Source organism: Clinocottus analis, unplaced genomic scaffold (genome assembly GCF_023055335.1).
Source record: "Clinocottus analis isolate CAN_PGR_092001 unplaced genomic scaffold, fCliAna1.0.p SCAF_3, whole genome shotgun sequence".
Classification (NCBI taxonomy): domain Eukaryota; kingdom Metazoa; phylum Chordata; class Actinopteri; order Perciformes; family Cottidae; genus Clinocottus; species Clinocottus analis.
Window position 1 is genome coordinate 21441496 of NW_027176042.1, and position 15737 is coordinate 21457232.

At 42.8% G+C, this 15737-nt stretch overlaps 1 protein-coding gene across 1 annotated transcript; it reads right to left on the reverse strand.

Annotated features, from left to right (window-relative positions):
- Nucleotides 1-360: 360 nt before the first annotated feature.
- On the reverse strand, nt 361-10187 carry rem1 (RAS (RAD and GEM)-like GTP-binding 1). Its single transcript, XM_068594479.1, has 7 exons — nt 9465-10187; nt 8575-8738; nt 5906-6059; nt 2729-3156; nt 1651-1733; nt 1109-1313; nt 361-1006 (listed from the first exon to the last, which is right to left on the reverse strand). The coding sequence occupies exons 4-7, from the start codon at nt 3120-3122 to the stop codon at nt 729-731; spliced, it is 960 nt and encodes a 319-aa protein (XP_068450580.1). The 5' UTR covers nt 3123-3156; nt 5906-6059; nt 8575-8738; nt 9465-10187; the 3' UTR covers nt 361-728.
- Nucleotides 10188-15737: the final 5550 nt, after the last annotated feature.

Here is a 15737-nt window from a genome sequence, read left to right on the forward strand (position 1 = left end):
CCATGGCGACCGCTCGGTAAAACCGCCTCTTCGTCAACTGTGGCCGCGCGTCGCCACGGCAACAGTAAACATCCAGCAACGGCCGATGTTTACTGTTTGATTGATGTTTTGATCCCTGTTGCTCCTGCAGAAAGGATTGCAACTAAAAAAGGGAAAACCCTCAGGAGAAGTTTTGATACCGGTGCCACGATTTGATTGGACGATCACCCCTTGGGGGAGGGGCTTATTGAGCGTTCGGTTGTAAATAATAAAAAACAAAAGAAGGAAGTAGAAGAACTGAAATGATGGATGACGTCGTCTGTGTTAGACGTCTGCTAAAAGAGGATTTTGTGCCTTTAAGACTTTATTTTGCAAGTGAAAACAGTAGAAACCTCAGAAGAAGAGCACAGTGGAAACAGTGGAAACTACAGGCGCGCACACACACACACACACACACACACACACACACACACACACACACACACACAACCACAACCCATCAGTGATGATCCTTCACAGTCTTTTAAGTCATCTGAAATAAAAAAGTTCACGAAGATTTTCAGACCAAACAGGAAGCGGAGTTGTTTCACGGCGACGTGCGTAACCGTCCGCTGGCTCCGCTCGCCATTTTTGTTCCTTTTCGTTTGTTGTCGACTCTCCGTATAAGAGAGTAACCCGCGGACGCCATCGTCCGCAATATTAAAAAACCGGAGAACACTTCAGCGCGCCGCAGAAGGCCCAGCCCGCCTTCAGAGGACGGCCAGGTCGTGGCAGCTCTTGGAGCGCACCTTGACCGCCATGCGCTGGTTGTTGCGCGCCACCAGCCGGTCCAGGAAGCGCCGGGCCTTCTGGGTGAGGCTCTCTTTGCGCTTGAACGTGGAGCCTCGGCGCCGGACGGCCTCGGCATCGCCTCGGCGGAGGCGGATCTGTCGGATGACGCCCTCGAACAGCTCGGTCACGTTGTGCTGCAGCGACGCCGACGTCTCGATGAACTTGCAGTCAAACACCACCGCGCACGCTCGGCCCTCTGGGGGAGACGAAGACACAAGTTATCGGAAAAAGAATCCCTCAAATGTTACCTGTATTTTGTATTTGTGTACACCGCGTGACCTTTTGACCCCCTACCTACCTTCTACAGCGACTTCTCTGGACCGCACCAGGTCGCTCTTGTTGCCCACAAGTATGATGGGGAGGTTCTCGGCCTGGCGGGTGCGTCGCAGTGTGATGCGGAGCTCGGCGGCGGCGTCGAAGCTGTCGCGGTCGGTGACGGAGTAGACGATGACGTAAGCGCTCCCGACCTTCAGGCGGTCGTCCTGAGAGGAGTCGTCCCCCTCCTGGCAGGTGGAGAGTCACGGACACAAAGATGGAGGGAAAAGAAACATCTGAGTTTTAAAATCCAGTGTTGCTGCTTTTAGAAGGCTTTTATTGTGAAGGAGCAACAGGAAATCAATGAAACCGGTCAGCAGCTGAGCAAACTGGTCAATAGTGATATTCTTGCATCCTTATTCAAAGCAAGGAAGAGAAATCTCATTGAAATCCATCACATCAGAACCCTTTGCAAGACGCCACGTACCCATAATCTACTGCTTCTCAACTGGACTGCACCGTTACACAGCTGTACTTCATCAACACACACACACACACACACACACAAACACACACACACAGTACCAGTTTGTCGTGCTCCCAGGTATCCATGACAATGAGTGTGGACTCCTCTCCATCCACCGTCAGCGTTCGCTCGTATGTGTCCTCTGCAACAAACAATAAACACACATTTACAGACGGCGGTCTATCCGGTAGCATGTTGAGATATTTCAGTCTGGACCAAAATACTGGACTAACGACCAACATCTTTGTCTCTAGAGACATGAATAAAAACAACAAACAACACTGTGGACCACAACAACTTATCATAAACAACATCCTGGTCGAACCACATCGTAAAACCACGTGAAACCAAAGCAGAAAGTAGACCAAACGTCGAGATCCGTCGGCCTGAAAAACTAACGGGTCAGGCTGTCGGATCGATGTTGTCAATCACGGCCTCGGGCCAATCGACACGCGACACGGGAGATGATGATCAATGATGTCGGGTCAGTCAAGGTTGCGCCGTAACAGCAAAGTCAGAGACAGAAGCTGAACACCGAGCGGCGGAGGAGAGCGAGAGTGAGAGCATGAAGACGTCGACGAGGTTCTTCAGGTCTGGAGCTGCGTATGAATAAAAACTACATCAACGTCACCTGAACAATAAGTTCAAGATGCTTTATTTATCAACAGTGTAAAGATGGTTTATTTGTCATGTTGTTTCTAGCTTTAACGCTCAGCTAAGTTAGCCGTTAGCTTTATTTACTATACAAATATGAAAGTATGTAAGTGTCAATATTCTTGACAAGAGAGCTGCTAAGTATAGATCCTGACATGTGGGACTTTTCCTATGACATCTCCTGCTGTCCAGAAAACATTTTTTTTCCAAAGAAAACCAACAACTGCAAACAGTTTGTTTCAGTTCTTACTTCTCTTTGTATGAGCTGATAAACAGACAGCAGAATGTAGCCATGTAGTTCGCTAACATTAGCCACTGCGAGCTACCGGACTAAGAGTGTGTGTTTTAACTAAACGCAAGTGTGTTTTAAAATCATGAAAATGAAAAAACACTTCTTTTTTTGTCTTTCTTTTTACTTTGTACCTTTTCTCGTGTTTAACATTGAGGTAATCTAGATAAATTAATCAAGCGACTAAGCTCCACCTCCAGGCTGTTCATCTTTCTCTGTGATCCCGGCAAAGATTCCCGCCAGGCTGGTCTTTCCGACGGCGTGGTCCCCCAGCAACACCACCCTGTACACGCAATCCGAGTCGCTCTGCTGCGAGTCGTCGTCCGAGTCCGAGCTCCACTGGGCGCGGTAGTGGAGGGACTTGTCTCCGGGGTGGTACGACGCCGACTGTCCCAGAGGAGGGTGGCTGCGCTGGGGGCGCGGCGGCGGCTGCTGCTGCTGCTCGGGGTCCAGCTGGGTGCCGCCAGGGAGCCGGGGGTCCTGGAAGTCCTGAGTCCAGGACGGGTGCTGGTACAAGTGGGTGGGAGGAATCGGCGTGCTGCCTCGCCGCTGCAGGGGCGCCTTCTCTCTCTGGGTGTTGAGGGTCATGCTGCTAGGGTGACGGCATCAGGGCAGGACGGACCTGAGCGAGGAGACAGCATCAGAAAAAGAATAAAAAGTCTGGTTAATTATAGTCTTCAAGATTCTTTAAGGGTCTTCTGGTTGACTTTCCAGATTGACCAATCACAGAGCGTTACTTTGGCATAGAGAGCAGAAGTCCCGCCCCCTCTCAAGTATAATCTCAGTTTTTCAGAAAAGATGAAACACGACATGCTTTGTGATTTGTTTTCTGTCTATTTTCCAAAACACAAGCAGTGATCACTTCAGTAGTTTAACCTTTCTGGACGCTGCGGTGACGGAGAAGTGTACGACATCACCACCGGGTGTGCTTACAGGTGCGACCACAGGGGGCGCTGAAACACCGACAGCTCACGGGCGTTTGAACAGTGAAGGTACAACACTACGCCGCCGTTTTGGCTATTCAACTTTCTGTTTAATAAAGGAGGTTGAACAAATGAGAACAAATGTAATTAGTTTCCTGGTTCCAGGATCATAATTTCACCCAGAATACTCTGACTGCGCAACAACGTTGTTATCGTGAAACCAATTTCACTGGACTGGAAGAAAAGTACATTTTGTTCGTGGCTGAATTCTCAGAGTTCTCTAAATCTCTTCTCTCCGATCCTTCAGGGACTTTAGTAAAAAAAAAAGCCTGGTAGGAAATATTAGAGGTTTCGGGATACCATGACAGAACATGTGTATCACGTGTACTTCACGTGTTTAGTGTGATAACAACATTATTCTGTAGAGATCCCATCCCATGAGATTTCTGACTTAAACATTTTAAAAGAAGCGAGTGGCCTTGAGCGGACTACTTCAGGGGCGGTTAGTTCAAGACAATCAAGGGTCTTGCTGCAGTTTCCATCCATGTCCGTCCATCATGTCATCGCTTCATCTTCTTCTCCCATCAGACGTGTGAATATGTCCTAATAAAGCAGTTGGAAAAAAAGTGTGTTTTGTGAGTTCACAGTGACCTTCGATCACCAAATTCGTATCAGTTCATGCTTGAGTCCAGGTTGACGGTATTGTTAAATTTAAAGAAAGTCTGTCACATGTCAATCACAGTAAGCCCCGCCCTAAAGCAGACTCTGCTTCATGGTCTATTTGAATCTAAATTGATCATAATTTACTAAATATTCATTTGCTGTATTAACAAAGCCTTGGAACTATACATTGAGACCATAAACTCATGTTTACAATGTTTACTGAGGGAATGAATAAGAGAGAAGTGGAGTAATTTTCTCATAGACGCCAATCAGATTCATTTTTGTTACCGGAGGGGTCGCCCCCTGCTGGTCAGTAAAGAGAATGCAAACTTTGAAGCACTTCCGCATTGGCGTCACTCCGCAGAACCGGAGGTTGCCGCCTCCTCGCACCACGCACCGGACGTAAGTACGACCTTTTCTGGCGCTCACGCTTCGCTGCAGGAAGTAGAAACAATGTTTTACACGCACTCACTAATAAACTAAAAAGCACGTTCGACCGGTCCAGCTATGTCAAAAAAACCAAGTCAAATCTGTGATAACACCACACTCTGCTCAGGTAGCCATCACTCCACAAAATGTTTGCATAGATAAAAGTAGTTTGCGGCTATTTTAAAGCTCAGAATGTTAAATAAAGCTCCTTTAGGTTCAAACACAGCTTCGCTTTAGGTTGAATGGGAGTAGAAACAGGGCAGGATTCATGACAGCTGCGACGTAACGTTCAGATAGAATAAACCTTTCGGAGCAGGTAGAAGTTATTTCCTCGTTGTGAGTTCAATGGAAAATGTTGGAGAGATAAGAGAGATTAATGACAGAAGAGTAGCAGAGGACTTTTACCCCCGATATATTTACATTTGGAACACATTTCCTGTGACGGACTGCATCCATTCATGGTGACACCGAGCTGAGCTTTATGTTGTAAAGTGTGTGTGTGTGTGTGTGTGTGTGTGTGTTCATGCTTTAAAACACATTATCACATACTTTACTTATGGTTTAAAAATGAAACTGTCGCAGAAAAACTCGTACATTCGAAGGAAAAAAAAAACTGATTTAGTTGAATCTGGTTGAATTGGTTGCTAGAAACTCTGTGCCCCCATTAGGACCTCTGGCATGCATAAGAGAGCACAGACACACAAACAAACCTCCTACAATAAATAATTCAGGTGTTTAAAGGTGCCAAGTACGAGAGTCAGTGATAGTGAGGGCAAGAGACCAAGTCAGAGCTCCTGTGTTTGAGGTAGTTAGCGAACTAGTTACTGTAACTTATTCAGGGTGTAATATCTCATGAATGTTGCTTTAATATGTTATTTGCTTTTCACAAACAGATTGAAACACCAGACACTCAAGAGGTCAAAGGTCAGAGGTGTCTCTAAAATGTAAAATGTCATGCAGTGCATGACTGCGAGTTAGCTGGTTGAAAAGGTTAATTACGGTCACCATCTGCTTTTAGGAAAATGAGATCAAACAGAAACTCCACATGATAAAAAAGCACAAGAAATAAAAGTTTTCACATTTCACAAATGACATGTCAAACGTGAAATGTGCCCGAGATAATATCAATATTTGCATTATTATTTCATCAAATATCAAGAGTGATTTTGTTCTTGTTTTTGCATGCAAACTATATGTAAATGATGTCCTAACATGAATTTGTTAACGGACGTTTCACAAGTAAAATCAAATGAATGTGTGAAAACCCAAATTTAACAAATGCTGTTTTTGTAACAGACAGCTAAAAATAGATAGATAGATGGATAGATGGATGGATAGATGGATGGATAAACTTACCGTACACCCCATCCACAGTCCTGTGTAGTGGACCGTCCGCCTCAGTAAACAACAGAACTGAACTGAACACTGTCTCTCTCTCTCTCTCTCTCTCTCTCTCTCTCTCTCTCTCTCTCTGGCGGTGTAACAGTATCCTGGTGCCACAGTAACCCGCCTGGAAAAAAAAGTTCCACAACAGCGTTAAAAATTCAGCAGTGGAATCACAGAGTTATATAGCTCCCTCTGTGTGTGTGTGTGAGTGTGTGTGTGTGTGTGTGAGTGTGTGTGTGAGAGAGAGAGAGAGAGAGAGAGAGAGAGAGAGAGAGAGAGAGAGAGAGAGAGAGAGAGAGAGAGAGAGAGAGAAGAGAGAGAGAGAGAGAGTGTCTATGTGTGTGTCAGAGCGACAGCAGAGGAGAAACAGATAACTGAGGAGGGAGTGTGTGTGTGTGTGTGTGTGTGTGTGTGTGTGTGTGTGTGTGTGTGTGTGTGTGTGTGTGTGTGTGTGTTAGTTTATGGAACATTTTTGGACACTTCCTGTTGGAACCAAAAGACACAGATTGTCCTCAGGAAACTGTTCAGTGAAGAAAGAAGAGTTAACACACAACATGGTCAAACATGTTTTTAAGTCTCTGAGATGAAGCGTGAGCTTCAACAACGTAAAAAAGAACTGGACAAAAGCTTTAAATATTCAGTTAATTCACTAACTACATGATTATTTTATTTGGGAAATGTTTAAAAAAAGATACTGAAAGGTACAGCTGGCGAATGAAGAACACGTTTATGTGACTCATAACGAGACAAAGATGATGATGATCAACATTTAACCCTCAACCTAACCCTAACTGCCCAAACCTAAAACCCTAAGCCCGAAAACCCAAAAACCCTAACCTCCTAACCCTTAACCATAACCGCCTTTCCCTCCCCTAACCCTAAATACTATTTGTGTAACTACACCAACAACCCTCAGTCCAAAATCTAGTTAATTACCTTCTAGTATCTGACTTACCTGGATCTCTAACCTCTTTAGCATAGTGACGGATGGGGGTACAGATTCGCCATCTTGCGGCGCTGACCTACCCCCTTGATAATGGTTCCTAGACATTGCGTCCTCCAAGAGTTTACTGCACCCAAAAGGACTAAGGGGGCCAATTTCCACATAAAATATTCTTAAAAATATTAGAATATATTCTTTAAAAAACCATCCCTCAATTCTGTGCCTACCTTGCAGTCTGAAACTACCACCTTACTCTAATAACTTGCTCGTTTAAACCAAATCTAACCGGATCACTTAGACGTTCTTCAAGGTTTAGTAGACTCCTCCCACCTTCTGATGCTCCCCTGAGATGGAGTGATGGGCAGGTGTGCAGAGTCATGCAAAACGGTGTGGGAGGGATTTGGTGTAACTTGTAGGTTTCATGATGCTTCATTTGCTCTACAGCGCCATCAAGTGGACAATAAATGTAAAACCGACTGGTTGGTCCCTTCAAGTACAGACCCCCGAGCAGCTGATGAAGTAATCGCTGAGAGACTAGGACTGAGCTTTATAAATGAACCGGAGAGTAGGAATTGTCTTCCTTACTGAACTTTAGCTTCATTTACATGTAAATTTGATGCCGTTTGGCTGATGTCATTTTGCCAGTAGGTGGCGCTATGAAAATTGTGAACATGCATCACGTTACTCTACGTGAAGTGTGGACCATAAATCGGAAAAAGCGTTCTAGGATAAAAGTGCAAAAACGTGTTTTTCACAAAATTCAAAATGGCGCAACATTTTGGTAGGTGGACTTTATGGGTCTGAGAGGCTTTTTTGTAGAGCAGGTAGAGCTGGACATGTGTGAATTTTTTAAAGTCAATTGTACAAGCTGGGCGAGGCGCGTCGTCGGTCCAACTTCTAAGGGGCGCTAGAGAGAAATTTCTTTTGCCGCAAATTTGACACCCCTGACGAGCGTACACAATTTTTGGACTTTTGGAGTATGACAAGTTTCCTAAAACGGCGCCCAATGTTCTAAAATAAAAATCAAAGGCGTAATAATAACAAACTTAAGTTTCAATAGGGTCCTTCTGACCCTAAATACCAAAACCACGTTCTAATCCAATAATAACCCCTAAGAAAGCTTGTATCTACCCTTCCCACTGGGTGGAAAGCTCTACAGAGGAGGGGGTATTGCTAAATAACATTCATCGGCCAGTGCACTGCCGTGAGTCTCCATTTAACTGCTGGGCCGTTGGGCGAACGTGGGGAGATTCATTAGTAAATACATGATACCTAACCCCAACCCTAACCTTTAGCCCCTAACTCTTAACCCCTAACCCCAACCCTTAACCCCGACCCCAACCCCAACCCTTAACTCTTAACCCCTAACCAAATATTACAAAAACTTCAAAGGCGCATTCATGAGGATATAGTGCCACAAGTAATAAAAATCCTTCAAAGTTTACGGGATAAGAAATGTATTAATGCTGAACAAATGATTTATCTGAGGGGAAAACCAGAACCAAGGGCGGAAATATTTTATATGCTGCCAAAAATCCACAAAGATCCTGCGGAGTGGAGCAAGCCGAGTGAAAATCTGCCGGGACGACCTATTGTCTCTGACTGCAGCAGCGAGACATCGCAAACGGCAGATTATGTGCACTACTTCCTGAATCCACTCTCAACACGGCACCCGAGTTATATTGAAGACACTTACCAGCTTGTCCATGTTGTCCACCCCTCTGGTTTCTGATGCTCCAGGCCACAGATCCTTCCATCCTTGTGCAGTGTACTCATGAGTACCATTTTCTACGGTGTGCGGTCGATGAAAATCTTGTCTGATATAGGTTCTTCGCAGAAAATGAGCCAAGGCCAAAAAGTCTGAGTTTGAAAAAATAATCATATTTTTGTTTTAATGAAAACGGGTCCCACAGACCCAAACACCATAAGAAGGGTTAAAGACACTAAACATTTTGTGAACATAATTAAAGGGTTAATCATCCCACAAAATGCATCCTTGTTCACACTTGATATTGATAGTTTATACACAAACAAAAGAGAGTCCATTTGCTGGATACGACTACCTTTTAAAGGGGAAAGTTTCACAGAGTCTGGGACACTATATTAGAGTTTTCTTCCAAGAAACAGACACACATGCACTATTACATGAAACCAGCCTCGGCCTTAAGCACACCTTTGCGGGTCTGATTAAAGCACAGCTTCTTAGATTTCACTAAATATGCACTTGAGAGGAAGATTGTCCAGGCTTTGAAAACCCTTTATGTCAGGTGATACACCAGAAGCGTTTGTAGGGAACCCCTATAACCTACCTGAGAGTAAAACCTATTTTGGTGACCTCCAACCTTTCTTTAAATACCGCCTACTTCAACTTTAAGAGTACTAAGAGCGAAAATCAAGTCCAAAGCCACAGTCCACAATTCCGCCACCAGGGGGCAATATTTCAAACAGAAAAAGTGGTTTCAGAACAAGTATACAGGCCAGGAGTGTTTAATACTTCAATGGGAAAACTTTCTACCACCAACTGCATTTATTTGATGTCCTGCAATACACGAAAGCCTCAATAAGCGGGGGAGACATGCAACTCACTGGCTACGAGGTTTGCACAGCACAAATATAATTGTCGGAACCCAAAAAATCTACGTAATCCAGTTGTCGGTCATCTCGTGCTCCACGATTGGGCAGCGATGAGTATCACCATCATCAACCACGAACCAAGGTGGAACCTGAAAGAAAGGAGGAACATTGAGAAACAGTGGATTTCACTGCTGGGGACCAAACGAGTGGGAGATCGGAAAAAAACACTGAGGGGATGAGAGTTGACCACAGGAAGGAGAATGCAGAGAGAGACACCTGTCTGCTCTTTAGCGATAGACATCTATTAAAAAAAAACATAACCTAACCTCTAATTCAAGGTCTCCAATTTTTGAGTCTCAGATTTTGAGTCTGAGTGCTACTCTGTGTGTTGGCCAGCAGAGGGCACTCCAGGACCTTACTCAGAAAGGGACGAAGATCATTTCAACGTACCAAATCTGTATTAGTGACATGTAACACCTTTCATTTGTGACCAAATATTGCCCATCAACTGTGGATCTTGTTCGGAAGAGTAGGAGGAACTTTAATGACGACACTACAGGAACCTCATCATTACAGGAGGAATACAAGTTTTAATTTCAAATCCAGGAAACTCCAGGAATATTTTAAACACTGCCACTGTTTTACGACCAGTAACACAAAAGAGGTATCCCATGCAATGACCCGTGGAAGTCTTAAAAAAACAAAAAATTGTGTTATTTGATTTCTTGTAAACGGTGTGCTTTGCAATATGTGGGTTGAAACTGGCAACACAATTTTGATGAGAATTACCCAACACAAATATAATAGAAAGAACACGAAAAAGGTGCTGACGCCATCTGTGAAACACTTCCTCCAACACGGATGGGAGTCTGTGCTAACCACAAAAAAAGTAATATAACTGCAGGTGGAGTAGCCCCTAGAGGAAGAAAGGATCTGGATTTCCAGACTTGATACGAGGCATCCGGGGGCCTCAATTAATGTGAAGAGCTTCAGGGTGCGAGTCAGTGATGGAGAGAGCACCGACGAGTTTGTTTTCCCAGCGGGATCGTCACAACCCCGTAACCCAGTGGTTCTCAAACTGTGGGGCGCGACCCTCTAGTGGGGCACGGAGGTATTACAGGTTTTTTTTTTTCAGAATCCTTTATTAATCCTTTATTAATAGTGGGGGAATTATTCTCTACATGTAACCATCCTTATTAATGAAGGAGCTTTGTGCTACTGTGAAGCTCTGGGGCTTTAGTGTCTTGCTCAAGGACACTTCAACATGAAACTAGAGGGAGAAAACAGGGATCCAACCGGCTTTCTTGGTAATCTTTTTTGCACATATATAACTTTATTTGCATTGTTTTAACAAAGTGATTACAAATGTTATTAGTTTTTGTCCGATGGAGCAATCTGGTTCAATTTTCTTTATTCTATTTATTAAAAAAACACGGATAGAAGAGTCTCAACAAGTTGAACCATTTTGTTCCCATGTTGTTGGGGCGGTGGGGCCCGAACATTTTGCTGAACCACTGACTTAACCCTACACTTGTTTTATTCAATTGCTTCTGTTCAGTTAAAATCCAGAATTGTCCAATATCAACACACTTTATAGATTTATCGGCAATATTTGTGTTAATGTATTTTGTGTAGGGTTTCTTTATTGCAGTTATTAGTTGCTACCTTCTCACAGACCACACTGTTTTTGTGAAGGTTTTGCCACATCAACACCTATTGCTGCTTTCTATTCGTCCCTTTATCTATTTTGTATCTCCTTCCTCAGCTTGACTACAAGTTTCCCATTTAGGGTTGTGATTGTCCCATCAGCGGTTGTGCTCCACCTGCGAGTCTCTCACAGCTGTTGTGTCTTTTTACGACATACCTACAAGGCATCACTCTACTGCGCACAAGAGCAATTTAGCACCTTTTAATGTAAAGTGTAGGAATGACGCTGGATCGATAGCGCATCCCTGTTTCTTCTAACATCTTCCTATGCTGCGCTCAGTCCTGTAATTGTTTTGCTTGGTTTTGTGGAAAATCAATCCAGCAATGATTGGATCTCCTACCCCACCCTGTTCTCTCTTAAATGGCCCATCATGCTCTAGCTGATGCATATATATGTGTATGCCATTTGTCAAACTGATGTTGGTGCATTTATTCTGCATTCAGTGGTTCCTTTTTAATTTTGCTCCGTCAAATACAACTTAGAAGTATTTTTGTTGCATCTGTGAATGAACAAAAAAAAAAAAAAAAAAACAACCTTTTGATTAACTGCAAAAGTGCTTTGTGGACAATTCATCGTTTTCTGCAACGAGGCATTCCATACTGCAGTTTATACAATAAGCGGTATGCATACTAATAATGTTTACAACACCATACATGATTTTCTCATGAATGATTTTGAAATATTTAGAATATCGTATCCATCAGTGGCGGCCGTCGGGACCAGCTCGGCCTTCTCTTCTGGCCTAAACACAATCACAAAGTTATAGCTATTTTATAATATCATTTAAACATATATAGAGAGAATATACAGAGTGCAATAGCTGTGCCACCTTCATGGTGTCGCCCCTGTAGTATTCATGGAAATTACACTACATGTTCTTTTGAATGTTTTTGGCCACAATGTTGGCCTAATGAGATCTGTTCTATGTCTCCTTTTTGTCTCTCTGTAACCCAAAGTTCCTATTCCTTCTCTTTTCTCTCTCCTTTATCCTCATCTCCCCCCATTTTTTGGCTCTCATCACCTCCTTTTCTTTTTTTTTTCCTCGAGCTTCCCTTTCTTTCATTATCCACGTTCCTTTGATTTATACAACCGTTTTCTTGTTTTTATATCCTCAAATTACTTCTTTTGTAACTTAGTCCTCTTTTATCTTTCTCTCCTGCTCCCAACTTTTCTTCTGGGGGATTTTTTTTTCTCAAACTCTCTAAAGACCCGCTCTTCAATGTCTGAGCATCATCGTCTCAGTTTTGGAATTACTGTGGTGAAGTTTTCATCATCATCATCATAGCCATCTGGGGCTAGCTGGCTTTTAGCATCCAGCTAGTGTCTCCCCAATAGGATAGGCTGAGAATCTAAGCCAGGAAAGCACTAATCTCCCAGTACTGGTCATTGTTAAGTGCCCCCAATGGCTTATGTGCTAAAAGGGGGCTAATTGATGTTGCCGCCTGCTTATTGAAGGCCTTGGAGAAAAGTGTATGATTGTCAACCATGCATATGAAGGCCTCGAAATGGCTAACGTCTGGAAGCACATATTGTAAAGGACTGAGATTACTTTGCTCCACAATATTTATGGATTTTATATATTTTTTAATGACTTTTTTTATGGGTGATTGTTTTTTGTTTATAGTTGTATGTAAATTGCCTCTTTTTTTTTGACGGAAGGGCAAAACAAAAAAACCTCATTCACTTTTTTCCTGTAATTTTATATGTTTTCCTGATGTCTGTCCTTTTCCCCTATTCATGAATTACATTTTATTTGCATGACCCAATAACAAAAATAATAAATTTACCTCAGAGGCTTCGCAACAGCTCCAACGTATGATGGAGTATATGAAGGAGGAGCTTCAGCAAGAACAATAGGACTGATCTCTCTCACCAGGATATGCAAAGAAGCAACAGATTCATGTACAAAATGAACATTATACAAATCCAATACATTCAATGACAAATCATACATGTAGTAGCAGTAAGTAGCACTAACAATAGCAGAACTAAAAACAATAGTGACTCTATGGCATTGCCCTGGTATCCAGCACCAGTGTAAATAATCTCAGTATTCTGTGATTAGGATTCTTTGACCCTACACATAACACAAACTTCAAGGACTGCACTTGCTCCCCGTAAAAATCAAGAATATGATACAAACTTCTGCTGAATCTGCCTTCTTAAGGACTCGATACAGGGGTTCATGAGGAGCTCCATCATCGCCCTGATCGGCCACAGCTGGAAGGAGATGTCACGTCCAAGACCAGGACACCGATCCCGTAACTCAAGCGCAGCGTGCCGTCAGTGTTCTCGTGCAAACTCTGGACTAAACACCGAGTTAAACCACAGTCACTGAAGACAGAGATCATAGTAAGTTTCACCCATTTACTGGCACGCTTTCCTCAATCACGCCGGTGAAAACTGCAAATAAGGACAAACATTTAGTCCACATTCTTAACAACCATAAAATAGAAAAATGCCGTAAAGGCAGCACAGTGCCTGTCTAGTAATGTCAAATTACACAGTCTATGACTTGCTATCTGACTGTTTTGTTCTTTAAGAATATTTAATTTCCAGTAACTCAGTCATAGATGATCCTCTGCCTCATTTCAACCAGAAATATTAAGAACGATGTATTCTTGTGCCTTTGCATATCTAATCTGGTTTTTATGATTCTGCTTTGTCAGGATTACAATCGAGAAAGAAATCCAGTTTCAATTAAATACAATGTATTTATACTGCTCAAAATCTTTGGTGTCTTAAGTTGTAATGATAAAACGCTTCATTTTGGCCGCAGAATACATAATACAAATATCATCACCCAGAGAGAGACAAAAGCTTTCCAGAGGAAACAGCTTGTTTGTGACGACGACAACGCTGCATAATCCACTGAGCTGATCAGGAGGGGGCAACCAAGAGTCACCTGTTTTCTACTGTGTATGCGTATGCGTGTGTGTGTGTGTGTGTGTTTGTGTCTAATACAGTTGAGGTTGGGATTAACTGTTCAACTCCGAGTATCGTTCTCTTTAAACCTCCTGACACAATATTCTTTCTAGCGCACACGTGCATGCGTGCCCACAGTATGCAAGAAGCTGACTTCCAAAATAGCAAATTATTACTGAGATGAAAGGTTTGGCTTATTTTCTCCTCTCTAAGAGGATCCAAGCTAAAACGAGTGACTGCCAAAATTTTCTGTGAGTGTGTGCGAATGTGTGTGAATGACAATCTGGCTTCTTTGTACCTTTGCACTTCCTGGCGTGTCTTCAAATGCTCATGTGTGATCTGGGTCTGTGTCATTGGCATCACAAAGAGAAATGTGCACTGGTTACATGCATTATTATTTAAAGCTGCTTCTCTTTTTCTGGTAATTATTTGTATTTTAAATATCATACTTTTCACAAATGTTTGCTATCCCTTCCTCACCTTCCTCTTTTTCTGTACCATCACCCAAAAAAAATAATTTGACTCTTTTCCTAAGGATGTAAGGATATGTTTTGTTTGGAAATATTTTTGATTCTCTACTTTTTCTTTTGTTTATTAGTCTGGCAGTGAGGAAATTTGACACATATTGTAAAATTGTAGATATCAATTAAATATTCCAAATACCAAGTAAAAGTATTAATGTCTTCCTCAAATGTTCACTATAGATTTTTACAATTACATAAAAATCTCTTACATCAGACATTTTTAAAGTTGGTTGCTTAAGAAGTTTAACATGTGTGAAATCCTTCAAGCTACAAAGATAAAAGGACTGTATACTTTACTTGTGTAGCACTTTTCTATACTTCTGACCACTCAGAGCTCTCTCTGGGGTCTTGGATCACGGCAGCGTGATTGACAGTGTTTACAGTTTTAAATATTCATATCTTCGCAAACTAACGCTGCAGAAAACAAAAATCGATTGCTGTAAGATCCGCCAAACGCTGCAGTTTCCGACCTCGTCCTCTGTGTGCGTCTGTGAGCCTGTAAGAGGAGCTCACAGGCTGCAGAGTCTGTGTGGAGCACCGCCTTTCACCGTGATTTGTCCATTCAGGTGTCTGTCCACAGTTTGTGTGAAGGGCAATATGATCTTTCTAGTGGGGTAATATGGTACTATGATCTCTCTAGTGGTGTAATATGGTACTATGATCTCTCTAGTGGTGTAATATGGTACTATGATCTTTCTAGTGGGGTAATATGGTACTATGATCTCTCTAGTGGGGTAATATGGTACTATGATCTCTCTCGTGGGGTAATATAGTACTATGATCTCTCTAGTGGGGTAACACGGTACTATGATCTCTCTAGTGGGGTAACACGGTACTATGATCTCTCTAGTGGGGTAATATGGTACTATGATCTCTCTAGTGGGGTAATACGGTACTATAGGCTCTCTAGTGGGGTAATATAGTACTATAGGCTCTCTAGTGGGGTAATATAGTAATATTAGGTCTCTACTGGGGTAATATAGTACTATGAGGTCTCTACTGGGGTAATACTGAGGAGGACCAAGGTGATGAAGGCCACGGGGTCCAGATGGCATCAGCTCAAGGCTCCTCAAATCCTGCGCAGACCAGCTATGCAGGATAGCGGAGCACATCTTCAACTTGAACTTG